The 21,562-nt window shown below is 34.1% G+C and overlaps 1 protein-coding gene across 5 annotated transcripts in view; it reads left to right on the top strand.

The window, feature by feature from the left end:
• The first annotated feature begins 268 nt into the window (after window positions 1-268).
• Window positions 269-21,562, top strand: part of LOC137641535 (uncharacterized) — a 749,997-nt gene continuing 728,703 nt past the window's right edge. For all 5 annotated transcript variants that reach the window (XM_068374188.1, XM_068374187.1, XM_068374186.1 and 2 more), the window contains exon 1: window positions 269-2,000. In XM_068374188.1, the coding sequence (XP_068230289.1) occupies window positions 614-2,000 (1,387 nt within the window). In that variant the 5' untranslated portion in view covers window positions 269-613. The remainder of the gene's footprint in view (window positions 2,001-21,562) is intronic.

Raw genomic sequence — 21,562 nt, 5'->3', positions numbered from 1 at the left:
TTGTTGGAACACAAATAGCGCAAGTTTCCGAAACTTACCATGTCCCTTTTACAAGATTTCGATTCAGTTGCCCTTGAAAACTATTGTACCTCGCTTGAAGGTGCACCTGTTTATCGCGATCATTTATATTAATTTTCATCTGTACACCCAAATTTATGATAATCTGTGTGAGTCAAATGTTCTGTACTTTTTCCTTGTGTGGGTTATATTTTAGTGTCTACGTGAAACTGATTATATATGTGATTATTTTCTTTAACTTTCAGCTTCCTGAGGCCAGATTAAAGCCTTATGTTGAAGTCAATAGTGGCATTATGTTTAGTGCTGAATGACAGATATTTATGTGAAATGGTGAACGTATTATTATACCGAATTATGTTTTTGGAGCTAGTTTTGCTTCATTAAATTGCTCAGACTAGAAGAATTGAGCCCTCTTAAGATGAGAGGAAAGGACATAGTATTCTAAGTTTCTTTTCCCTTAATGGATAGTGAACTCTCATATATTTTAAGCGCCACCTTTGAACTCTTTTAAGCATATCCGAGTTGCATATCATTCTAGTGTCATGTGAGGATAGTCAGAAGATCATCCTCGTAACTAAACCTCTACTTTCGTACCATGACAATTCAAGAGACAGTTTTATCTCCATTATCGAAATCAATTTCTTCGTCATCCAACAACGAAGAAACTGATATAAAATGTCGGGAATATGAAAACGAGTTGTCATGTCACTCCTTTGCATCACTCATGTACGTTTATGCTCAGAGATCAAATCTCCTGAGTTTACGCCAGTTATCTGAGAATCACAGATGCGTCGCCTTAAGCCCTTCTTGCATCATTGACTGGCGACAGTCACATTCCAGGAACGATTGCTCAGGTGTAATAGAAAACGGGATGATGAATGAAATCAAAGCTCTAGTAAAAAACGGAGTATGCTGTCCTCTGGAGTGCACTCGTGGAAGTATGGAGGATCGGTTTAAGTGCACGAGTAATACCACAGTAGGAGACACTGATATGAAAAGTCAAGTTGAAATGTGTAATAATGTTAGAAAAATAAAAAACATGGTAGCTAATAAGTATGTGCTTCAAGTCGTAGAAGTTCATGACGGAAACTGGTATGAAAACATGGAGGACGGTTATTTAAAAACGATATTGATAGACGCAGTTCGGAACCAGTGCATATCTTTGAGTAAGCCTTATGGCTTCGGTCGCATTATTGACCTAATTCATGAACAGAGTTTTCCAGTCCATATAATCGTAATTTGTAGTTCAGCATCATATCAAGTAACGATCGAACGATGTATATTGAATGTTATTGCATATCAGTGCAGCAGCTCAAGTCTAAGTCAAGAAATAATTAGGAAAAATGACGTTTCATTGTGTCGTAGTTCATATTGTGAACCATTTTATCGTAGCTGCACAGTAGTAAGTCGTCATTGTTTAGAAGCTCTTCAAGAAGATTTAGAAAACGTTTATGAAATAGAAAACAGTAAAGAAAATGTGTTAATAGATAGTCACTGTCATATCGTACCTCGGGTTTCATGTAGGACTTCCGTAGAGGAGCTATCTCTCGCAATACCGTCAGTTACCTCGTGTGGAAGGATTTCCAGGGATGCCCTCGTCTCCTGGGTGTCCTCCTTCACCTGTTCTCCGATGTCCCACAGCACGTCACCCTCATGTCTCAGAGACACGGCCGCACTTAACTCAACCCGCACAAAGTCGTCTCCTGGACCTTCATCTCCCGTGAATCTCAGGCCGAGGCGGTCATCTTCCACCTGCTTCTGGGTGATCCTTCTCCTCCTGCTGTCGGGGTTTCAAGGGCGCTTGACAGTAAAGGCCTCAGAGTTCCCCGACAGGGAATGCTGTGACTCTGCCCCTCCGCCGCCGCCGCATTACCACACGACCACATCAACCACGCCCGTGCCAGAGTCCAAACCTTCTTCCACTTCTACCATCATCCCTACGCTTCACAGCCTCCTGCCGACATCATCTGTGCCTCCTACAGGTAGGTGTTATGGTTAGGTATGAAAGAGAGAGAGAGAGAGAGAGAGAGAGAGAGAGAGAGAGAGAGAGAGAGAGAGAGAGAGAGAGAGAGAGAGAGAGAGAGAGAGAGTTAACGATATTGAATTTATTATTATTGTTATTAGGAGTAGTATATTATTATTATTATTATTATTATTAATATTGCAATTACTTTTATTATTATCATTATTATTATTATTGTGAAAATTATTATTATTGTTGATGTTATTATTGTTATTATTGATAATAATAATAATATTATTATTATTATTATTATTATTATTATTATTATTATCCCCATTAAAATTAAAATTACAATTATTAAAAATATAGTTCAGTGCCGAGGGCAAGATCATCTTCATAATGAGTGGTGGTTGCTATTAAATTAAATTTAAGAATTTAAATTTTATTTTCACAAGAACGGCAATAATATGTCTCAATTAAAACTAAATGTTTTAATTTTCTTGATATAAGTCAAGATGTTGCATATATGTGTAACATCTAAGTATTTTAGTTTGGACTGAACTGTGTATATTCGTATGAAATGGTATATACTGAAAATTATTTACGTATGAGTTGGAAAAAAAACATAAAACAATGTTTGTGGAGAGCTCTAAAGTCATAACTGATACCCAAAATTATTTTTTGTGTGCTTGTTAAAGGTATAGGGAATGGTTTTCATTTATCAAATGTTTGCGTAAGTCTAAGGGATGTACGTGGAAACTGGTTTCTACAAAGTAATATATTTTTAGAATACGTAAAGACTGAATCATCAATAAATGGTTTGCATGCCCTCAGTAAATGCTATTTATTTATAGTATCCCAACTGTTGATGATGTATGTTTTAGAATAAATGTCATGATAAATGCGGAAAAACTTTGACATGATTTTCATCTTCGGTTTTGCCTACGGAGAGGATATATTAGGTTAACATATAATGTGTTTTTGTAAGTAACTGGGAGAGAAGAGGAAAATGCGAGCATATTATATTGTGGAAATGGTCTCAAGGAATGTATAAGAAAGAACACTAATGGGATGGTTATCGTATGCTAGCACTGAAAGTCAAGTAAGATGATGCTGTATTTATTCTGAATTCCGGACGTTGTAAAGCTTATTGATTTATTACAAGTGAATCAAAGTTATGTTTATTGGTATGAAAGTTTAGCTTACAATTCACTGCAAAATGAGTGTATACCTCATTATTGAGAGGTGCATTATGAAATAATTGTTGACAATAAAAGTAAGTTACCTGGTCTTTAAAAATCTCAAGATAGAGACGGCTGGCGAAATTTAAGAGGCCCTTTACGTCAATAGGTGTAGGAGGAGATGATGACGATGATGATTTAGCCGACTTCGAGAAAGCTCTGGGCAAAGTAACTTGGACGAAATGCTAATGACATGGTATAAGTGTCGGTGATACTTCCAACTGTATGATAAGAAACACTGACACAAGGATGTCGTCTTTTTAATTAGCCATTCGTAACGTACAAGGGAAAGGTGTAAACATATAATTTACATTAAGATTCATATGACATATTTGAGAGGATCCGAGTATGGATGAAGGGGTAGATTTAAAGACCTAAGAATGCGGATGTTCTTATATATAAAGTATTTATACTTAAAACGTGTGCATATGTACAGATGTGTATTATGTATGTATATACTGTATATATATATATATATATATATATATATATATATATATATATATATATATGTGTGTGTGTGTGTGTGTGTGTGTGTGTGTGTATTCATATACTGTAAATATACATACACATATATATAGTATAGATATGCTTATATATGTACATATGTATATATAGTATACACGTGTGTAGAAATTGGGAAAGCTGACATGCGATGAACATAAAATATGTACTATAGCCATGAAAAGGAAAGTGAAAGTACTTGATTGGAATTATTGCTTTCTTCTTATGGAGATATCAATGGACTCACTACGAGAATGAATATACAACAATGTCGTACTCATACAGGGTAATGGGAGCCCTAAACTGTCAACTTATTGATGATCCCAGATAAGTAAGATTTAGAAAACAGGATATTACAGGATTAATGGAAAGCATATCATGGCTTGGATTTAAATTATGACCTTGGATACAGGCAATCAAAAAGGGTTTAATAATATTTTTTTGGGGGGGTAAAGTCATTATTGTATATCATTGTCGTGGTCTACACCTAGCCGATTCTGTGATTAAATTTCAGCCGGTAGGCCGACATAGATCCACTCACCGCTACATATTTCTTAGGGTCCTAAGATAGAGACTAAATTGATATCAGTTTCTTCCTCTGAAATTGTTTGGTAATGGTAGTGTTGTTCTGGGTATTCAAAAACGAACATTTTAATCTTGAGGGTTTGATTGCTATAATTAATCCCTCTGTTTCATTTACAGAATTTACAATAGAAAATTAAGAAAATACAATATCCCGTTTTATACATTTTGATTCTTCAACGGTCAGAGGCATTTAAATTTACCGTATTTAGATAGCCAGCCAATAGATTACCATTTATAAATTTATATTCAGGTAATTTCAAAATATGAAATATGTTTCTTTGAGGTAGAAAAACATTTTATAGTATGCGGTTAGAGAAAAAGAAACCAATATATGATATACTGTATTTTCTATTTGATGAATGGTTTCTAGATTATTATTATTATTATTATTATTATTATTATTATTATTATTAATATTATTATTATTATTATTATTATTATTATTATTATTATTATTATTATTATTATTATTATTATTGCAAGCTAAGGTATAACTCTAATTGGAAAATCAAAATGTTATAAGTCCAAGGGTTCCAACAGGGAAAAATAACCTAATGACGAAAGGAAGCAAGGAAATAAAAAAACTACAAAAGAAGCAATAAACAATCAAAATAAAATATATTAAGAACAATAGGGACATTAAATTAGACATTTTCTATATAAACTATAAAAACTTCGAAAAAACTGGAGAGAGAGAGAGAGAGAGAGAGAGAGAGAGAGAGAGAGAGAGAGGAGAGAGAGAGAGAGAGGAGAGAGAGAGAGAGAGAGAGAGAGAGAGCAGCGTGCCCGAGTGTACCCTCAAGCAAGAAAACCTTAATCTAAGACAGTGGAAGGCCATGGTGCAGAGGGTATGGCACTAACCAAGACTAGAGAGCAACGGATTGATTTTGGAGTGTCCTCCTACACTTACCAAGAGGAAAGTAGCCACTGAATAATTACTGTGCAGTAGTTAATCCCTTGAGCAAAGAAGAATTATTAGGCAATCTCAGCGTTGTCAAGTGTATAAGGACAGAAGACAATGTGGAGGAATAGGCCAGACTATTCGGTTTATGTGCAGGCAAAGAAAACTGAGCCATAACGTTAGAGGGATCCAATGCAGTACTGTCTGGCTAGTCAAAGGACCCAGTAACTCTCTAGCAGTAGTATCTCAACGGGTGGCTGGTGCCTTGGCCAACCTACTATCTAGAATAATGTAATATATAGTATTCCTTATTAAGAATGTAACTTGTTTTATGTTAGATAAACATCTAAAGGCATTTCTGTCAGAATACAACAGTAGGTAGTAGGTTGGCCAGAGCACCAGCCATCCGTTGAGATACTACAGCTAGAGAGTTATTAGATCCTTTGACTGCACAGATAGTACAACATTCCCCTTTCTCTGGTTACGGATCAATTTTTCTTTGCCTACACATACACCGAACAGTCTGGCCTATTCTGAGCAAATTCTCCTCTGACCTCATACACCTGACAACATTGAGAATACCAAACATTTCTTCGCTCAAGGGGTTAACTACTGCAATGTAATTGTTCAGTGGGTACTTTCCTCTTGTTAAAAGTAGAAGAGACTCTTTAGCTATGGTAAGCAGCTCTTCTAGAAGGACACTCCAAAATCCAACCATTGTGCCCTAGCCTCTGTATTATGGTCTTCCAATTTCTTGGGTTAGAGTTCTCTTTCTGGAGGGTATACGCTGGCACGGTATTTTATCTTGTTTCCCCCTCGTTTTATTAAGCTTATATATATATATATATATATATATATATATATATATATATATATATATATGTATATATATATGTATGTATATGTATATATATGTGTGTGTGTATGAAAGATGTAATTTGATGTTGTTACAGTTATTAAAATGTTTTATTTTAATTTTTTATTACCTTCCTTTTACTTTATTTATTTCCTTTTTTCCTCTCCAAAACCATTTTTATATTGGGCTTTTATCTTTATGATTTTGGTTATTATTTAATTTTTCTTTAATTGACAGTTATATAATAATAATTTGTGGGAAATAAACTTTACTGTATAACATGTTTTTATTAGAAGCTTATTCTGACAATTAATATTCCCATTACCATAACCTTTTTAAATGTTACAAGTTACAGATACCAGGGCATTGGGAAAAATTCATTATACTGATTAGATCATGAACAAATCTAGGCTTTATTTTATCTTTTATTTAACAAGCTGCATTCATTGATTTACAAAGAAATTGAGGCAAGCACAAAAATAGCCGTTTTTACCTAATTTAGGGGTGCTGAATTCAAATTTGAAAACCGTTTTTACTCATCACCTTTATTTTTTTTAGATATGCATAGTGTGCATTTTGTGCATATACGGTACATGGAGGCGTATGTGCATTCAGGGTTAATTCTAATATTGTGAGACTTATGACTTATTTTTTAGTTATTATGCACTAAATGTAAGTGATTGCATTACATTATATATATAATTATATATCAAGACGGATTTTGGCAGTTAGGGCAGCAGGTCTCAATCCACATTCAGTAGTGCTCTGTGTGGGGACCTCAAGGTCATTGGTCTTCTTATGGGTATGCAAGCGGGCTTTACAAAGTACTGTTGTTTTCTCTGTCTCTGGGATAGTCGAGCTGTATCCCAGCAATACAACCAGAAAGACTGGGGGTCTAGAATCACTTTTGTTCCTGGCGAACACAGCGTCAAGGAGAATCCTCTGGTGGACATGAATAAGGTGCTTCTTCCTCCTCTTCACATCAAGCTTGGTTTGATGAAGAATTTCGTGAAGGCGTTGGACAAAAATGGTGCTGCCTTCCAACACTTGTCTACTGTGTTCCCAGGTGTTAGTGCTGCTAAGCTCAAAGAGGGGATCTTTGTCGGACCTCAGATCCGAGAAGTGCTGAAGGATACTGATTTTAAGGAGCTTCTTAACTTAAAGGAACTGAGAGCATGGGAAGCATTCAAGTCAGTCTGTAGTGGATTCCTGGCGAACACAGCGTCAAGGAGAATCCTCTGGTGGACATGAATAAGGTGCTTCTTCCTCCTCTTCACATCAAGCTTGGTTTGATGATGAATTTCGTGAAGGCGTTGGACAAAAATGGTGCTGCCTTCCAACACTTGTCTACTGTGTCCCCAGGTGTTAGTGCTGCTAAGCTCAAAGAGGGCATCTTTGTCGGACCTCAGATCCGAGAAGTGCTGAAGGATACTGATTTTGAGGAGCTTCTTAACTTAAAGGAACTGAGAGCATGGGAAGCATTCAAGTCAGTCTGTAGTGGATTCCTTGGTAACACACGCGTACCAGATTACCAAGCCTGTATTGAAAAGTTGCTAAAGTCTTACGAGGATATGGGGTGCCGAATGTCACTCAAGATTCATTTTCTCCATTCCCACCTCAACTTCTTCCCGCCAAACCTTGGAGCAGTGAGTGATGAGCATGGAGAAAGATTCCACCAAGACATTACGAAGATGGAGAGCAACTATCAAGGCAAATGGAACCCTGCCATGATGGGAGACTTTTGCTGGATGCTCGTGCGTGACATCCCGGAGGCAAAATACATCAGATCTTAGAAAACACACTTTTGACTGTCTGTGGTACTATGAATTGTGTAATTGTGTCATCCAAGTATATTGATTCAATCAGTGTTCTTTATCTATCCTGTTTTGTCTGTTATAAGCTGCTGCAACTCTTGAAATGTGCACATATATTCTCTGCTTATACTAAAATGAGACTATTTAAAAGCCAGATAACTAGAGGTGATAGAGCAAAACTATTTATAAATTCGAATTCAGCACACCCAAATTAGCAAAAAACACCTATTCCCATTCTTGCCTCAGACCACAATTATTTTTTTGTAAACCAGTATTTAGACATAAAATGTATGACATTTTTCAAATTTCTATATAATTATTCCGTTAAATATCAACAACTTTTTCTAATTCATTGTTTTGACAATTTTCAAAATAATATGATATCTAATATACTTACTTTTGATGTTAAATTTTAATAGATTGATTATATCTTAATCTAATTTTAATGTTTGTTAAGTTTACATAGTTGCGAAAACTAATAGTAAATATCAATATCAATTTCGATAAAATGATTTATTATTCAAGTTTATGATTTGTATACAAAAGGTAAAATTTTAACAAACAAAGTCCTTACTGAGATGTCCATCCAAATCCAGTATCAATAACTTCATCGAGACATCCAGACATACCAAAAACTAGATTTTGACATATACTCGGGTGACGTCGAATCGACTCCCTTACCTCAAAGGCTATCGTTTCGATGGCCTGTCAGGTGCGTTGTTCACCTACGACCCAGTCACGAACTTTTAATTGCCCATAGGCTCTTTATAGGTTAAGGTCACACCCCTTTGCTGGCTAATTAATAACATCAATTTCTGGGTATGATTTAACCACTCTTTCAGCACATGACATATGAATCAAGTTATTGACATGTACCAGAACGACAGGAAATAGATCAGGAATATTTATAGCTCTCACTGTAAGCAAGAGCACTTACTCCAATAGTTCAACATGATCATTACCCGTGATTTTTCCGGACAATTTGACAAGCTCCCCAGACCCCTCAGCCCACATCCAACCCCAGAAATTAACACCGACTCTCCCACTCTTACTCCTTTCTTTAATATTTTTTCTTCATAATGGGTGTTGCATCTTCTCCAACAGTGCCTTGGTCGTGCTTCTCTTGGGAAGTAAAGGAATTTTCATCAATGAAAATCAATTATTTACAAAAATCGTGATCAGGGGAGGAATTGCAAACCAAATCTAAGATGATACTCTTTGCTATTGCGTTAATTTCCTTATCAGCAGGGATATAAGAATTGACATTAGTTTCATGTATGTATATATATATATATATATATATATATATATATATATATATATATATATATATATGATGATTGGGTGCCAATGACGTTGGAAGTTTCTGGAATGCTCTACTGCGGACGCCATTGGATTGTTGGCTACCGCATTTAAGAACACGTGTTTCATCGTCCGGTGTAGTTACACTAGACCCTCCACTCCTTAGTCAGGTTTCCAAAGAAACCTTTTTAGCCATCTCTGGGCTGTTCTCTGCGATAACCCTGTAACCAACGCAATATTGCGGGTTGGCATAACCGTCTCCCGTAATTCAATAATTCGCTCACGTTGAGAGATGACCTCTGGCGAGTTTGCACTTCCTAAAAGGTAATGTTTGTAGTATTTCATTTAAGAAATAATCTGATACAAAAGATTCAGAGTATAGGGTGAATAATTTAGCAATTCTTGAGATAAAAAGAACGATGTTTCTAGGAGAACTATGTCCCTTCTATGAGATGAAATTATCTTAAACAATTATAGCAATACTTTATTTGTAAATAAACACATGCCCTCAAAGAAACCGTCGAATTATAAAACAGTTTGAGCCTTAAGGACAAAGAATGATAAATGTGCATCAGCAAAACTTTAAGCAGTAATCTGCCCTGGTAATATGACATATTGAATATGACTTAACGATTACTGGAATCCAATTAGCTACCTAAGAAAATAAAATAAATGATTGCATTATTATGCAACACAGAATTTTCAGATTTTACAGACAATGTAAGATTTAAAAGTTGTAGTAGAATTATCATGAAACAATATATCAGTTGACATAAGATAACTTATTAGTCAAGAGTTGCTGTTAGAAATGGACTCCAAACCTTTATTGTTAATTTCGAAAACAGTTTTATATTTTTTTGTAATATGACAAAACTACAGAACAAGACGCCTATATGAATACGAATTTAGCCTCTAATCATAGAATGTGTGTTCTTTTATGACGAAAATACGTAAACAGTTTTATTTATAATCAATAGAATTACTATGAGATTCATGGCCTCTGTAACACGGTTTTTTGGACTTTGCTCCTTATCAATGCATCGGATGTAGCTGAAAGTTGACATATGTATATTTTACAACCACACACAAATTTTTTCAGCATTATCAATAGCCTAAACCCGATAGTTTTAATTTTTATAGAGTAAAAATGCTCTAGCCGACGCCATGGCCAGTGATAACGAGCCAAGAGTCGAAAACATTCATTACGTAAGCAATGTAAACACCTTTTGACAAAATTTTGCCCCGCCCATCCACCAGACATCCATTCACCTTGTTCCATCGGCTCTGAAACTCATAACAGTCAAGAATGGCTAACAGGATTTGGAATTGCCCCCGTGGTGGCAAAACTGCATTTGTCTTACGACTTGCAACTTTATACAGTCAAGAGAAAGCCCGTGGCCATATTTACTATAGCCTGAATAGGTAATTATTCAGTTTCTAGTTTAAATCCAATGTCTATGGTATGATTTGTATTTAGCCTAACATGATTATAATACTTGTAATGTCATTCAGGCTTTTGAACATTTCCATTAACTATTCACTATGCCACCAAGAGAGAGAGAGAAAGAGAGAGATTGTATGTAAACAGTCTTTATATAACTATTTTTGTTAAAATAAGAATTTTGTGCTAAACTCTCCATCAGACCAACGGATCATCCGATATAATTTTTTTTCTTCTTCTTAGGCCGTACGACCGTGTTGGCTATGTTTTGGGCATGACTGCATTTTGTAAATAAATCATGAATAGTTTTAGGAGTTTTATTTGTACATCTAATGAGAATTTATAGAAGTAAAGTGAACATAATTCATTTATCCTTTAAAATAATTACTACATGTAGCAAAACAAATAGTAGTAAAGATGATAATGCAATGAAGAAATAATACCATACTTTATCTTTAGCTTCAACATAGGCAATAACCTACCCAGTTGCGATAATTTGTCAGCTTAATGAAATAACCTATCATCTAATGTTAAACTTAATTTCTGAATAGGCCATGGCTTATTGCACAGTGAAAAAAACAGGACAAAGACTTTATGAATGGCGGAACGATACATAAATGTGGGTGGGGTATCTGTGCTAGTGTAGTAATACTACTGTAGCAGTAGTGCCGCAACAGTAGTATACATGAATTAAACGTTTAGGCCAACTGCTGGGATCCTTGAGGATCATTTAGCACTTCTTACAACTACTCGAGAAATGAGTTTTTATAGCCAGAATTTAAATTTTCTGATCCAACAATGCCCATGATAGCCTTAAGTGTTATCCTGAATTATATCGAGGCCAAAGTGGGTGGAGCCTCATGAAGTCATCATTCTGACGATAATTATTGGTGAAGGTTTAAAGCCAAAATACGGTACCGGCTTTTTTTTTTTTTACAGTAAATAGGTGGGTAGATAGACAATAAATAAAAATTGCTTGACATTGGATATAGCAGTTATCAAATCAAGCTTGTCTACTACGTTTTTGAAAATTACCAACTATTCCCTACACTTTGTCAATTTGATTGTGACCTATAAAGTAGACTGTAATTTCTTAGGAAACTTATTTTGGGAGTTAGACTAATAATCGAAGGGTTTTTGTATTTATTAACATATTTTGTTGGTTTGTTCATTATGACAATTATCAGTGGAGAGGTTTCAGAGTTCAAAAAGGTGTACTGCTTTGCTTTTATTTAAACTTTTGTGTCATTGTTGCCAGAGGTATAGCCTTCGTTACGTATAGCCAATAATCGATCGAGAAAGAGGGAAGAAATGCCGTCATAAGTTACGTAACGAGCGCGTTCGAAACCTTTTCTCTGAATAAGTTGGCCTGTCTTCAAAAAACGTCACTTTTACATTATAAGTACCAAATTTATTCAACCTGCGTAATGCAGAATATAGTCAAAATTTATGTGTAGATATAATGTGCATTCTGAAGAAGCGTTATATTTATGAAATTCATAGATAAAAAATTATTGCGAAAAAACTGTGTTACAGAGGCCCTGAATCTCATAGTAGTTTATTACTATCAGAGAGAGAGAGAGAGAGAGAGAGAGAGAGAGAGAGAGAGAGAGAGAGAGAGGGAGATTTCTAGTATTCGTGGAATTTCTTATATAGTATATATTGCTATTGTATGTCATATGTGTTTCATTATTATGTTCATAATGTCTTTCATGTTAAACAAATGAACGATTTCGAAAATTATAAAGAATTTTTAATTAATAATATCAGAAATTTTATGGAAAAAATCTCTAACCTTCAAACAAATTTTTCCTTGTCTCTCATAAAAACCCCTAACAGCTTTAACTTGTAAGCCAGCCGTCCCCCATTTCTGCCGTCTCTTACTCATGACATTCTAGACTCTATAGAAAAAGGGGGTTCAAATTAAGGTTGTGTAGGCGACAGTTCTTTTCCTGCTGACTTCATAAATCCAATAACTGAACATTATATTTAGAAGTTGAAACAAACTCAATAATAATGATCAGATTATACAGAATTCACATCCGATCTACGACACGTGTGAGAGATCTGAGCTTGTCAGTTTTAGGATAGTTTAAACTACATAATGAAGACAGATTATAAGATTACTGATGATGACCTGTTTGGTTTTTTAATAAAAATAGGAGTCCTCGTACTGAAAGTCATGTTGTATTGCAGATTTTTTTTTCTCTCTCCCCAAGAGATTAACCAATACGGCGAATAACACCCTATGTGAATACATCCTCACGCTGAGCTTAAGTGTAGAACATCCTATGTAGATCTCCATATTACAACTGAGACAAGTGGGTAAATACTCAATGCCAGATCGGAAAATTTCTGGATTGCTTTTCTTAACTTTGGACAGATTTCCTTTGTTGAAAGGGTTTTTAGAATTAGAGATAAAATGTACTTCTAGGTAAAGTTGGCTGAGGTGGAGAGTAAGTTCCTTTTCACTGATCTACTATAATTCTCCATATATAAGAGCAGTTTTTTTTAGCTGCACAATATGAATCTTTGAGGTTTTAAGATGTTATAAATAGTCGTGAGTCCTAGTAAACTTGAAAGATGGATAAACTATTTTCATATAAGCCTCTTCGTGAAATTTATACCAAAGATGGCATCCCAAAATCTCCAAAAGATATTCTACATGTATGATCGTAGTGAGAATTTATTCTCATAAAGATGCTTGGTATCGTACTGGTTACTCTCTTAAGATTAAAATGGTTTTTGTAATTGCCATGGTATCTAGTACGAGGACGTTTGTATCATTACCCAAACACCAATTCGGTCATTATTGGTAATGAGTCATTGGTAAATAGTTCGACAAACTCCATGATCTAAAGAAGTCTTTGGATCTTGTGCAGTTACCTTATACGTCTTGTAGTCCGGAGGTGACTTATGTATGTGCTGCCCAGTCTTATTTAGTATAGGTTTAGACTTCTACCCTAATGAAATTGCTGTTTCTTCAGTATACTTTGTATTTTTTTTCTTATTTCGGATTTATAATTTATACTGGTTCCTAATTATTTTAGCTTTTTTTATAGCTTTTTGTCTAAATTTCACCTATTCTCTAATGTGTAAACGTTTTCAGTTTTTTTCAAAAATTTTAAAAGCTATATGTTTCAATTATGAAACCTTTCAGTTGTATTTATGTTACTTATATATTACGGACTTGCAAATGGGACCATGTCCAGGAACGTCCACTAAATATGGAAAATCTACGCTCGTGAAATTGAGATAATTGTTTGTTATTCTCTATATAGTTATAACATTGCATGGCATATGAATAGCTGCCAGGGTTTTTCATAGTTTTAAAGAAATATTGTTAAAGAATTTGTATTTCTGCATAATAATCACTCATAGATTCTATATAAGATGGAAAATCTGTGGGACCATTTACATGTATATGTTTGTGTGTATTTGTTTGTGCTTTCTTTTAAGATCGTTTTGTGTGAATTAAAATATAAGTGAAGTGTTCAGAGAGAGTTTTTATAGTAAAATTTTTTAATGTGAATACAAAATGCAATGAATAAACCGGTAATATACGATGGAAATCAAATGGATATTGTACCAAATAAAAATGTCGATGTATTTATAGTGTACTGTGAGAAGGGCAGTTGGCAAGTGTCTTGTAATAGATATTCACTTTTCAGAATGCCGTTTGAAATCATGAGTTAAGTGAAAACTATAAATCGGTTGATGTATTGGAAGGAAATTTCAAAATGATACTCTTAATCTTCATACTTTGAGTAGAGGCAAATTTTCATAAAGAACATGAACGCTAATGCTTAAAAGTAACATATTTAAGAGATAAGGTACAATATGAATTTTTAAAAATATTTAGGTATATATTTGCATGAAAGACGACAGTAAGTCTTTATTACATATATTTAAAGTTAAATATTATGGATAATGATAGCAAGAATGATTGAGTGATCTACAAAGTAATCAAAGATTTCAGTTCAATACCGCAGATCTTTGTGCAAGGGCAGTTTTGATACTGAACGCGAATTAATATAAAAAGATAAAGTTCTGGATGCGAATTTTAAATTAGGAATTATATGAAGGGGTAGGGTGTCTTTATCCTGAAAATTTGACTTTTATGAATACAAATATTTTAGCCTTTGTGTTGGAGATGTAAAGATAAAAGGGTTCAACTGTTATATGTTTCGAAGTGAGAAGAGTCATGACATGTAGGCTTATTGGAATTAGCAGAGAGGGGATGATAAGCCCTTAAATAACTAAATACTATAAAAGTCTTGTTAAAGAAGGTGGCATTGTATGACATAATATTTGTTTATGTATATTTACTCTGGTACTGAAAATTTTGTACAGGACCATAAAGAACTTTTGAAAAAAGGTTTCTACTCCCGTCTATCACCCTGTCTTCTGCAGACAGAAAATTTGGACAATGGTAACTCTCTCTCTCTCTCTCTCTCTCTCTCTCTCTCTCTCTCTCTCTCTCTCTCTCTCTCTCTCTCTCTCTCTCTCTCTCTCTCGTTTGCATTGAGATATTATATTTCAAATGGTTATCAATTTATTTTTCTTATTGTGCTTTTGATATTGAGTCTACCCATTCAGTGTTATATATGCTTCCAGATTACTAAACATACTCTTAGTGAAAATGTTGCAATATGTTCCTATGAAAAATTAGCTTTTGAACGCTCCTTGATTTTTTATGTCAAAAGATGATTGGCAAGGGGAAATTAAAGAGAGCGGCAATTTTTGTTAATGAGTTATTTCCCAAGTTCGTAAATAATGTGTTAAGAAATTTCTTAATTAAGTAGGGATTTCGTGCCTTTTTTTTTTTTCCAATGTTTTAGATGATTTTGGACTACGATTCTCGTCTTGTGTAAATATGCCAGTCCTAATGCAATACTGATGAGAAAATTAACTTTTCCTTTTTTAATTGATCAAAAGAAATCAAGCTAATGTAAATCTATCCAATTTATGGATGACGCATGGCGTCGTCTTGTAAGGATGAATGTCTACAATTGGATGTTGTATGACCCCAATCTATTAGCTCGTTTGTTCCACATCACTCCTGATGTTCCACAGAGGCAGATATCTTCGCGATCTATCAGAGTGATTGATCACTCTGAAATTATTTCAGTCTGCTTTAATGGCATCAAAGAGTAATTTTGTATTCATTAGGCCATATTGAGAATGCCAAGTGTTTGCACGCAGGCGGCGTCACTCAATCACAGTTCATTTGGCGTATAGGTCATTCTTTCATGATTCCAAGAACCAGATATCCTTCCTTAGTTCTGTGTAAACTTTTGTTTAGGAAGGGATTCAGGGGATGTAATCATTTCCGTTCCTTCTAAACGTTTGTTTACACAACGTCTGCCACAGTAATTACCCTCCAGTTTTGTCAGCTATGTTAAAGAACTGTTCTGTTTGCCTCCCTCAGCACTATTGTACAGCAAAGAGGTCTTGCGTATGCACTCATCGGGGGGAAAAGGAAGTATGATTTTTTTTTTTTTTGTATTCAATCATCTCATATATATTTTTCATTCTATAAATTCAAGGTTTAGTTTCAAAACAAGGGGTATGACATAATTTGCAGAAGTCGAACAAATTACTGTATTTCTTCATGAACGCTGAAGTACTTGGGATTACAAAAAACCTTTCTTGTCAAAAGTGTAATTTCTCGTTTTGGAACTTCTGACGGTGTTTGTAAGAACATGAAGAACATGTTGTTTACTCTCTGTGAGAAACTTGGAACACCATTATTTTAGAGAGTTGTATTTATGGTGTTGAACTTGTAGAGAAATGGGAAATATATATTTTTGACGATAATAGAGGTATATTATGATGTAAACGTGGTCTATCAAAGTAAAAATTATGATTATTGACATGTAGGAGTATGGTTAGACTCTATTAAGAATATCCCTTGGTACATGAGCAGTTTTCCGATTGCGGAAAACTTCTCACGCATGCTTGTACTGAGCCTTTAAAGAGAAACACCCAATAGTGTCTAGGTAGACGCCCAACCGTCTAGAGATAGACCTAGCCATGTATTCAAACGGTTCTTTTTAATACCTCTTATTTTACAAAGAATGTATTATGAAAAAAAACAAGAGTCGTCTTATGATTAAAGAGATTAAGTCAAATTTTAGGGAAGAATTTGTTTCCACCCTTCACGACATCCTGATCAGGTGTTAAGTGTAGCATAGTCTGGATTCAGTAATTCTAATATATTAAATAAACAAAACTAACACTAAAAATAACAGAAAGCGAGGAAAATTGAAAGTATGTTCACTTGCTTAAAGAGGTAATGCTTGTTACAAGATGGCGGTACTAAAACTCATTAGTGTTGGGAGAACCATTGTTTAGATTTAGGAAAGAGGGCAAACTAACTTTTTCTTGCTGTTCCGCCAGATGTAGGCCGACTAGCAGATAATTGCGGTTATAATTGGCCTTTTGGGTTATATGGCGTTGTGTCGGACTTCATGTTGGCTCTGTTAGAAATATTAAAGTCCTCGTAATGTTCTCTCAAAGTTCCAGACATTGAACCAATTTAGGACGAAGAACCATTTTTGGTGAGAGTGATATGTAGACATTGTTGTTCTTAGTTTTTATTCTTTGTCAAATCACCAAGATTTCATCGTTCATCTGCCATGAAATCAAAGGCATATCTGACTGGGATTCAGATATTTAGTCAGTAATTGTCTTTTGAGATAGATTCTACTTGTTTGTGTAGTCACTATAAAGTTATCCATACTTTCTAAAGCTCGTAGAAGTAATTCATATATAAAGATCCAAAATCAGAAGAGGTAAATGGAAACTCCTTATTAAAGCTTTTATTTTAGACAAATATATAAAATGACATAAAAATACCGTGGCGTTGCTATTTATTAAATAAGGAACATAAAAGTACAGCGAATGGTTGTTGATAAAAAACTTCTAAAGACACTAGAGAAATGGAATTAAACTTACTGCTATGGAAATTTGTTGGAAGAAAACAATAAGAAAAACAATGTGGTAATACTACTGTTAGGGTGCATGAAACTTGGCATAGAATATGATTGGCTTAGGTGCATGAAGTTTTTTTTATATATAGAATTGACTTAATAAGCTGCACTGTATTTCTTGTAAAGTTGACCCTTGATTGATTTTTTCGGAATATCTGACGAGGTATATATATATATATATATATATATATATATATATATATATATATATATATATATATATATATATTTATATATATATATATATATATATATATATATATGTATATATATACATATATATTTATATATATATATAAATTATATATGTGTGTATATATACACACACATATATATATATATATATATATATATATATATATATATATATATATATGAATCAACTAAGAGTTCAAATACACAAATCAGGCTCATAGACTGAAAAACGTATTATGGTAGGAATTCTTTTATAACTCGAAAAAATATTTCTCTCTCTCTCTCTCTCTCTCTCTCTCTCTCTCTCTCTCTCTCTCTCTCTCTCTCTCTCTCTCCACTTATCCTGAGCCTTCAGTACCAGCAGTGAGTTCTATGCGTTGTATTTGTTTCTTTCTTTTCATGTGAAGTCTCCAAACGTGTTTATTGTCATGTTAGTATAGTGTCTGAAGTTAGTCATTTCTTAACTTTGTAATTCTTTAAGATTGGGCCCATCTGGGATAAAATTAATTACTAAAGTTAGAACGGCTTTAGAAAGTAAGAAAGTTGCAGTACACTTGCAGCTCTTCTCTTCTTTCTTAGGTAACTCTAGATGTAGGTCTCAGTTTTTATATATCTTAATTTTTCCAAGTTAATTAGTAAGGGTTGAGTATCTCTCTCTCTCTCTCTCTCTCTCTCTCTCTCTCTCTCTCTCTCTCTCTCTCTCTCTCTCTCTCTCTTTTGTTTATTAGCCAAGGTATATACACATCCTATTTCTTACTTTGTATTTAAATTACACTTAAATGATGTAATATTTTGATTAGCTGCTAAGAAATTTAATCTAAACTCATCTAGTTCCTTTCCCTATTTCCTTTTCCATATTGGGGTCTTTGGGCTCATAACGTCCTGCTTCTCCAACTAGGGTTGTAGCTTAGCTAATAATAATAATAATAATAATAATAATAATAATAATAATAATAATAATCTGATAATTTGTAAATTTTTCATTTTGTTTTGCAGCACAATGTGTTGTGTAACATTTTTACTTCACATTCCATCTTTACGGAGCTCCGATCTCCATTCTCATCTTCTATCTCTCTTTTAGCCTCTTGTATTGCGGATGCCCTCGACTGCCTCTTAAGAAGGGCCTAGGGAAATAAGACGCTCTCATCCAACAACCCTTCCTTTGGAGAGCTTAGGCTGGATTTTTGTGTTGAAAGGAGAGAGAGAGAGAGAGAGAGAGAGAGAGAGAGAGAGAGAGAGAGAGATCTGAGCTCTCTGCTGTAACTAATTTAACAAGAGAGAAAGAGGAAGTTCTGTGTACTCCTCTCTTTGTATGTCTCCCGGTAACATTTCTTCAGCATTCCACCTAACTGAAACTCCTTTCAAAACACACCTTCATTATTTAAGCCATGTTAGTAATTGTAGGTAACCCAAGTTATGTAACAGGCCTCTCCTTGACTGTGTTCATAGCATGAAGGGAAGCCGACGAGTGATTGCCTCATGTTGGTGGAATCGTATTGTACGATTTTCTTTTTCATACGTACTTGAGGGTTTTCTTTAAAAGATATGTTAAAATTTTCATACAAATATATATATATATATATATATATATATATATATATATATATATATATATATATATATATATATATATATATATATATATATATATATATATATTTCATACTTGGTTTACCCTTTCGCAGCATGCATGTTGATTTTATTTTATATCTACTTTGAATATCACTCTAAGAGAAATATAAAATAAATTACAAGATCATTTTATATAGTAATTAATAGTACACCCACTTTAAAAGTATTTATTTTCACTTTTATATTTGAAAATGATGAATTTCCTAATGTGACATCGAATGAGTCATGATACGAGTCATATGATAATTCTCATCAAACTTACTATATTGTATAATAGACAGATCTTTTTGGTTTTTGTGTAGTTCGGAACTGTTGTATTTATTTTCATTCTTGCTTTATTGTGGCCATGTGGAAACAAAATCCTAATTTGTTCTAGTAAAATTATTTATAATTTGGTTGTTTTTTAAGTGTCGTTTCATAGATATATTAAGGTATGAATAAACTTTTACATTAGCTTGATTAATATGATTTATTATTATTATTGTTATTATTATTATTATTATTATTATTATTATTATTATTATTATTATTATCATCATCATTATTATTATTATTGTTATTATTATTATTCTATTATTATCATTATTATTATTACCATTATTATTATTATCATTATTATTATTATTATTGTTGTTGTTGTTGTTGGCTCCGCTACAATCCTAGTAGGAAAAGTAATAGGGATCCAACAGAGAAAATAAGCCTAGCGAGGAAAGTAAATAAGGGAACAAGTAGAAAAGTGTGCCAGTGTGTACCTTCAAGCAAGAGAACTCTAACCTAATACAGCAGTGGAAGACCATGGTACAGAGGCTATGGCACTACCCAAGACGAGAAAACAATAGTTTGATTTTGGAGTGTCCCTCTAGAGGAGCTGCTTACCTTAGTTAGAGAATCTCTTCTGTGCTTACCGAGAGGAAAGTAGCCACTGAACAATTACAGTACGGTAGTTAACCGCTAGAGTGAAGAAGAATTTTTCGGTTATCTTAGTGTTGCCAGGTGTATGAAGAAAAAGAAGAGTGTGTAAAGAATAAGCCAGATTTTTTTATGTATGTGTAGGGGGGGAAAATGAGCAGTAACCAGAGAGGGGCCCAATGCAGAGCTATTTGACCAGTCAAAGGGCAGTACTATCTGGCCAATCAAAGGACCTAATAACTCTAGCGGTAGTTAGTTTGTGCACTTGATTCCGGCACTATTACTACCATAATCCAACTCAATTTTCCTAGTGATCTTCCCATTCCGTGTCTTGCTCTTTGGATATTTAGTGCTACATCGTCGTTGGGTTATAATGAGTAAATTTTAAAAAGCATCCAACTACGTGATATACATATAACGTTGAACCTAAGCTACAAGTTAAGTAATCTGTCTTGGTTAAAGACAAAATACCCGGAACACAATCTCTCTCAATCTGGACCTGCATCTTGGTTTACCTTCGAGATAGAATTAGATATATTTTTTTTTCGTCCACATAAAATTAATGTTAATAACATTTTCACTTAGCAAGTGACTTATCATGGGAGACTACTCCATACGAGTTGTCTTGCGCAAGTGGTATGGATAAAGTTCTGGTCCTTAAGTAACTTATTTTTTTTTCATTCTTTAAGCAAAATGTTTAAAATAATGACATCCTTTTTCATTGACCATTTTGTAAATTTGTTTTAGAGTGAATTTGGTTGTCAGCCTTATCTTTTCATCTTGTTACATGAAAAAGCTGAAATCTTCTAAAAGAATGTACCTTAAGAGGATGCTTCACAATCATGCTTTTATAATAAGCATCAGGTTTAGGCTCGCCAGTATTAGATGATCTCAAGTGAAGACGAATGGCTCTCGCTGGAGTAGAGAAGGGGTACATGTAATTTTTTTACAAAAACATTTTCTTTCCTGCCCCCATGTACTCTCTCTCTCTCTCTCTCTCTCTCTCTCTCTCTCTCTCTCTCTCTCTCTCTCTCTCTCTCTCTCTCTCTCTCTCTCTCTCTCTCTCTCTCGTGTGTTTGGGTTTTCTTGTTCTTATCACTGCGACATATCCTCGTGTTTTTCTCTTTTAAAAGTCGTTCTTTATGTTTTGTATCATTAACCGACATATTGGTGTACAGCTATAATAAATTTTCGGAATAATAACGC

The sequence above is a fragment of the Palaemon carinicauda genome, chromosome 5, assembly GCF_036898095.1.
Source record: "Palaemon carinicauda isolate YSFRI2023 chromosome 5, ASM3689809v2, whole genome shotgun sequence".
Taxonomy (NCBI): Eukaryota; Metazoa; Arthropoda; class Malacostraca; order Decapoda; family Palaemonidae; genus Palaemon; species Palaemon carinicauda.
This window is presented reverse-complemented; position numbering and strand designations above follow the sequence as displayed.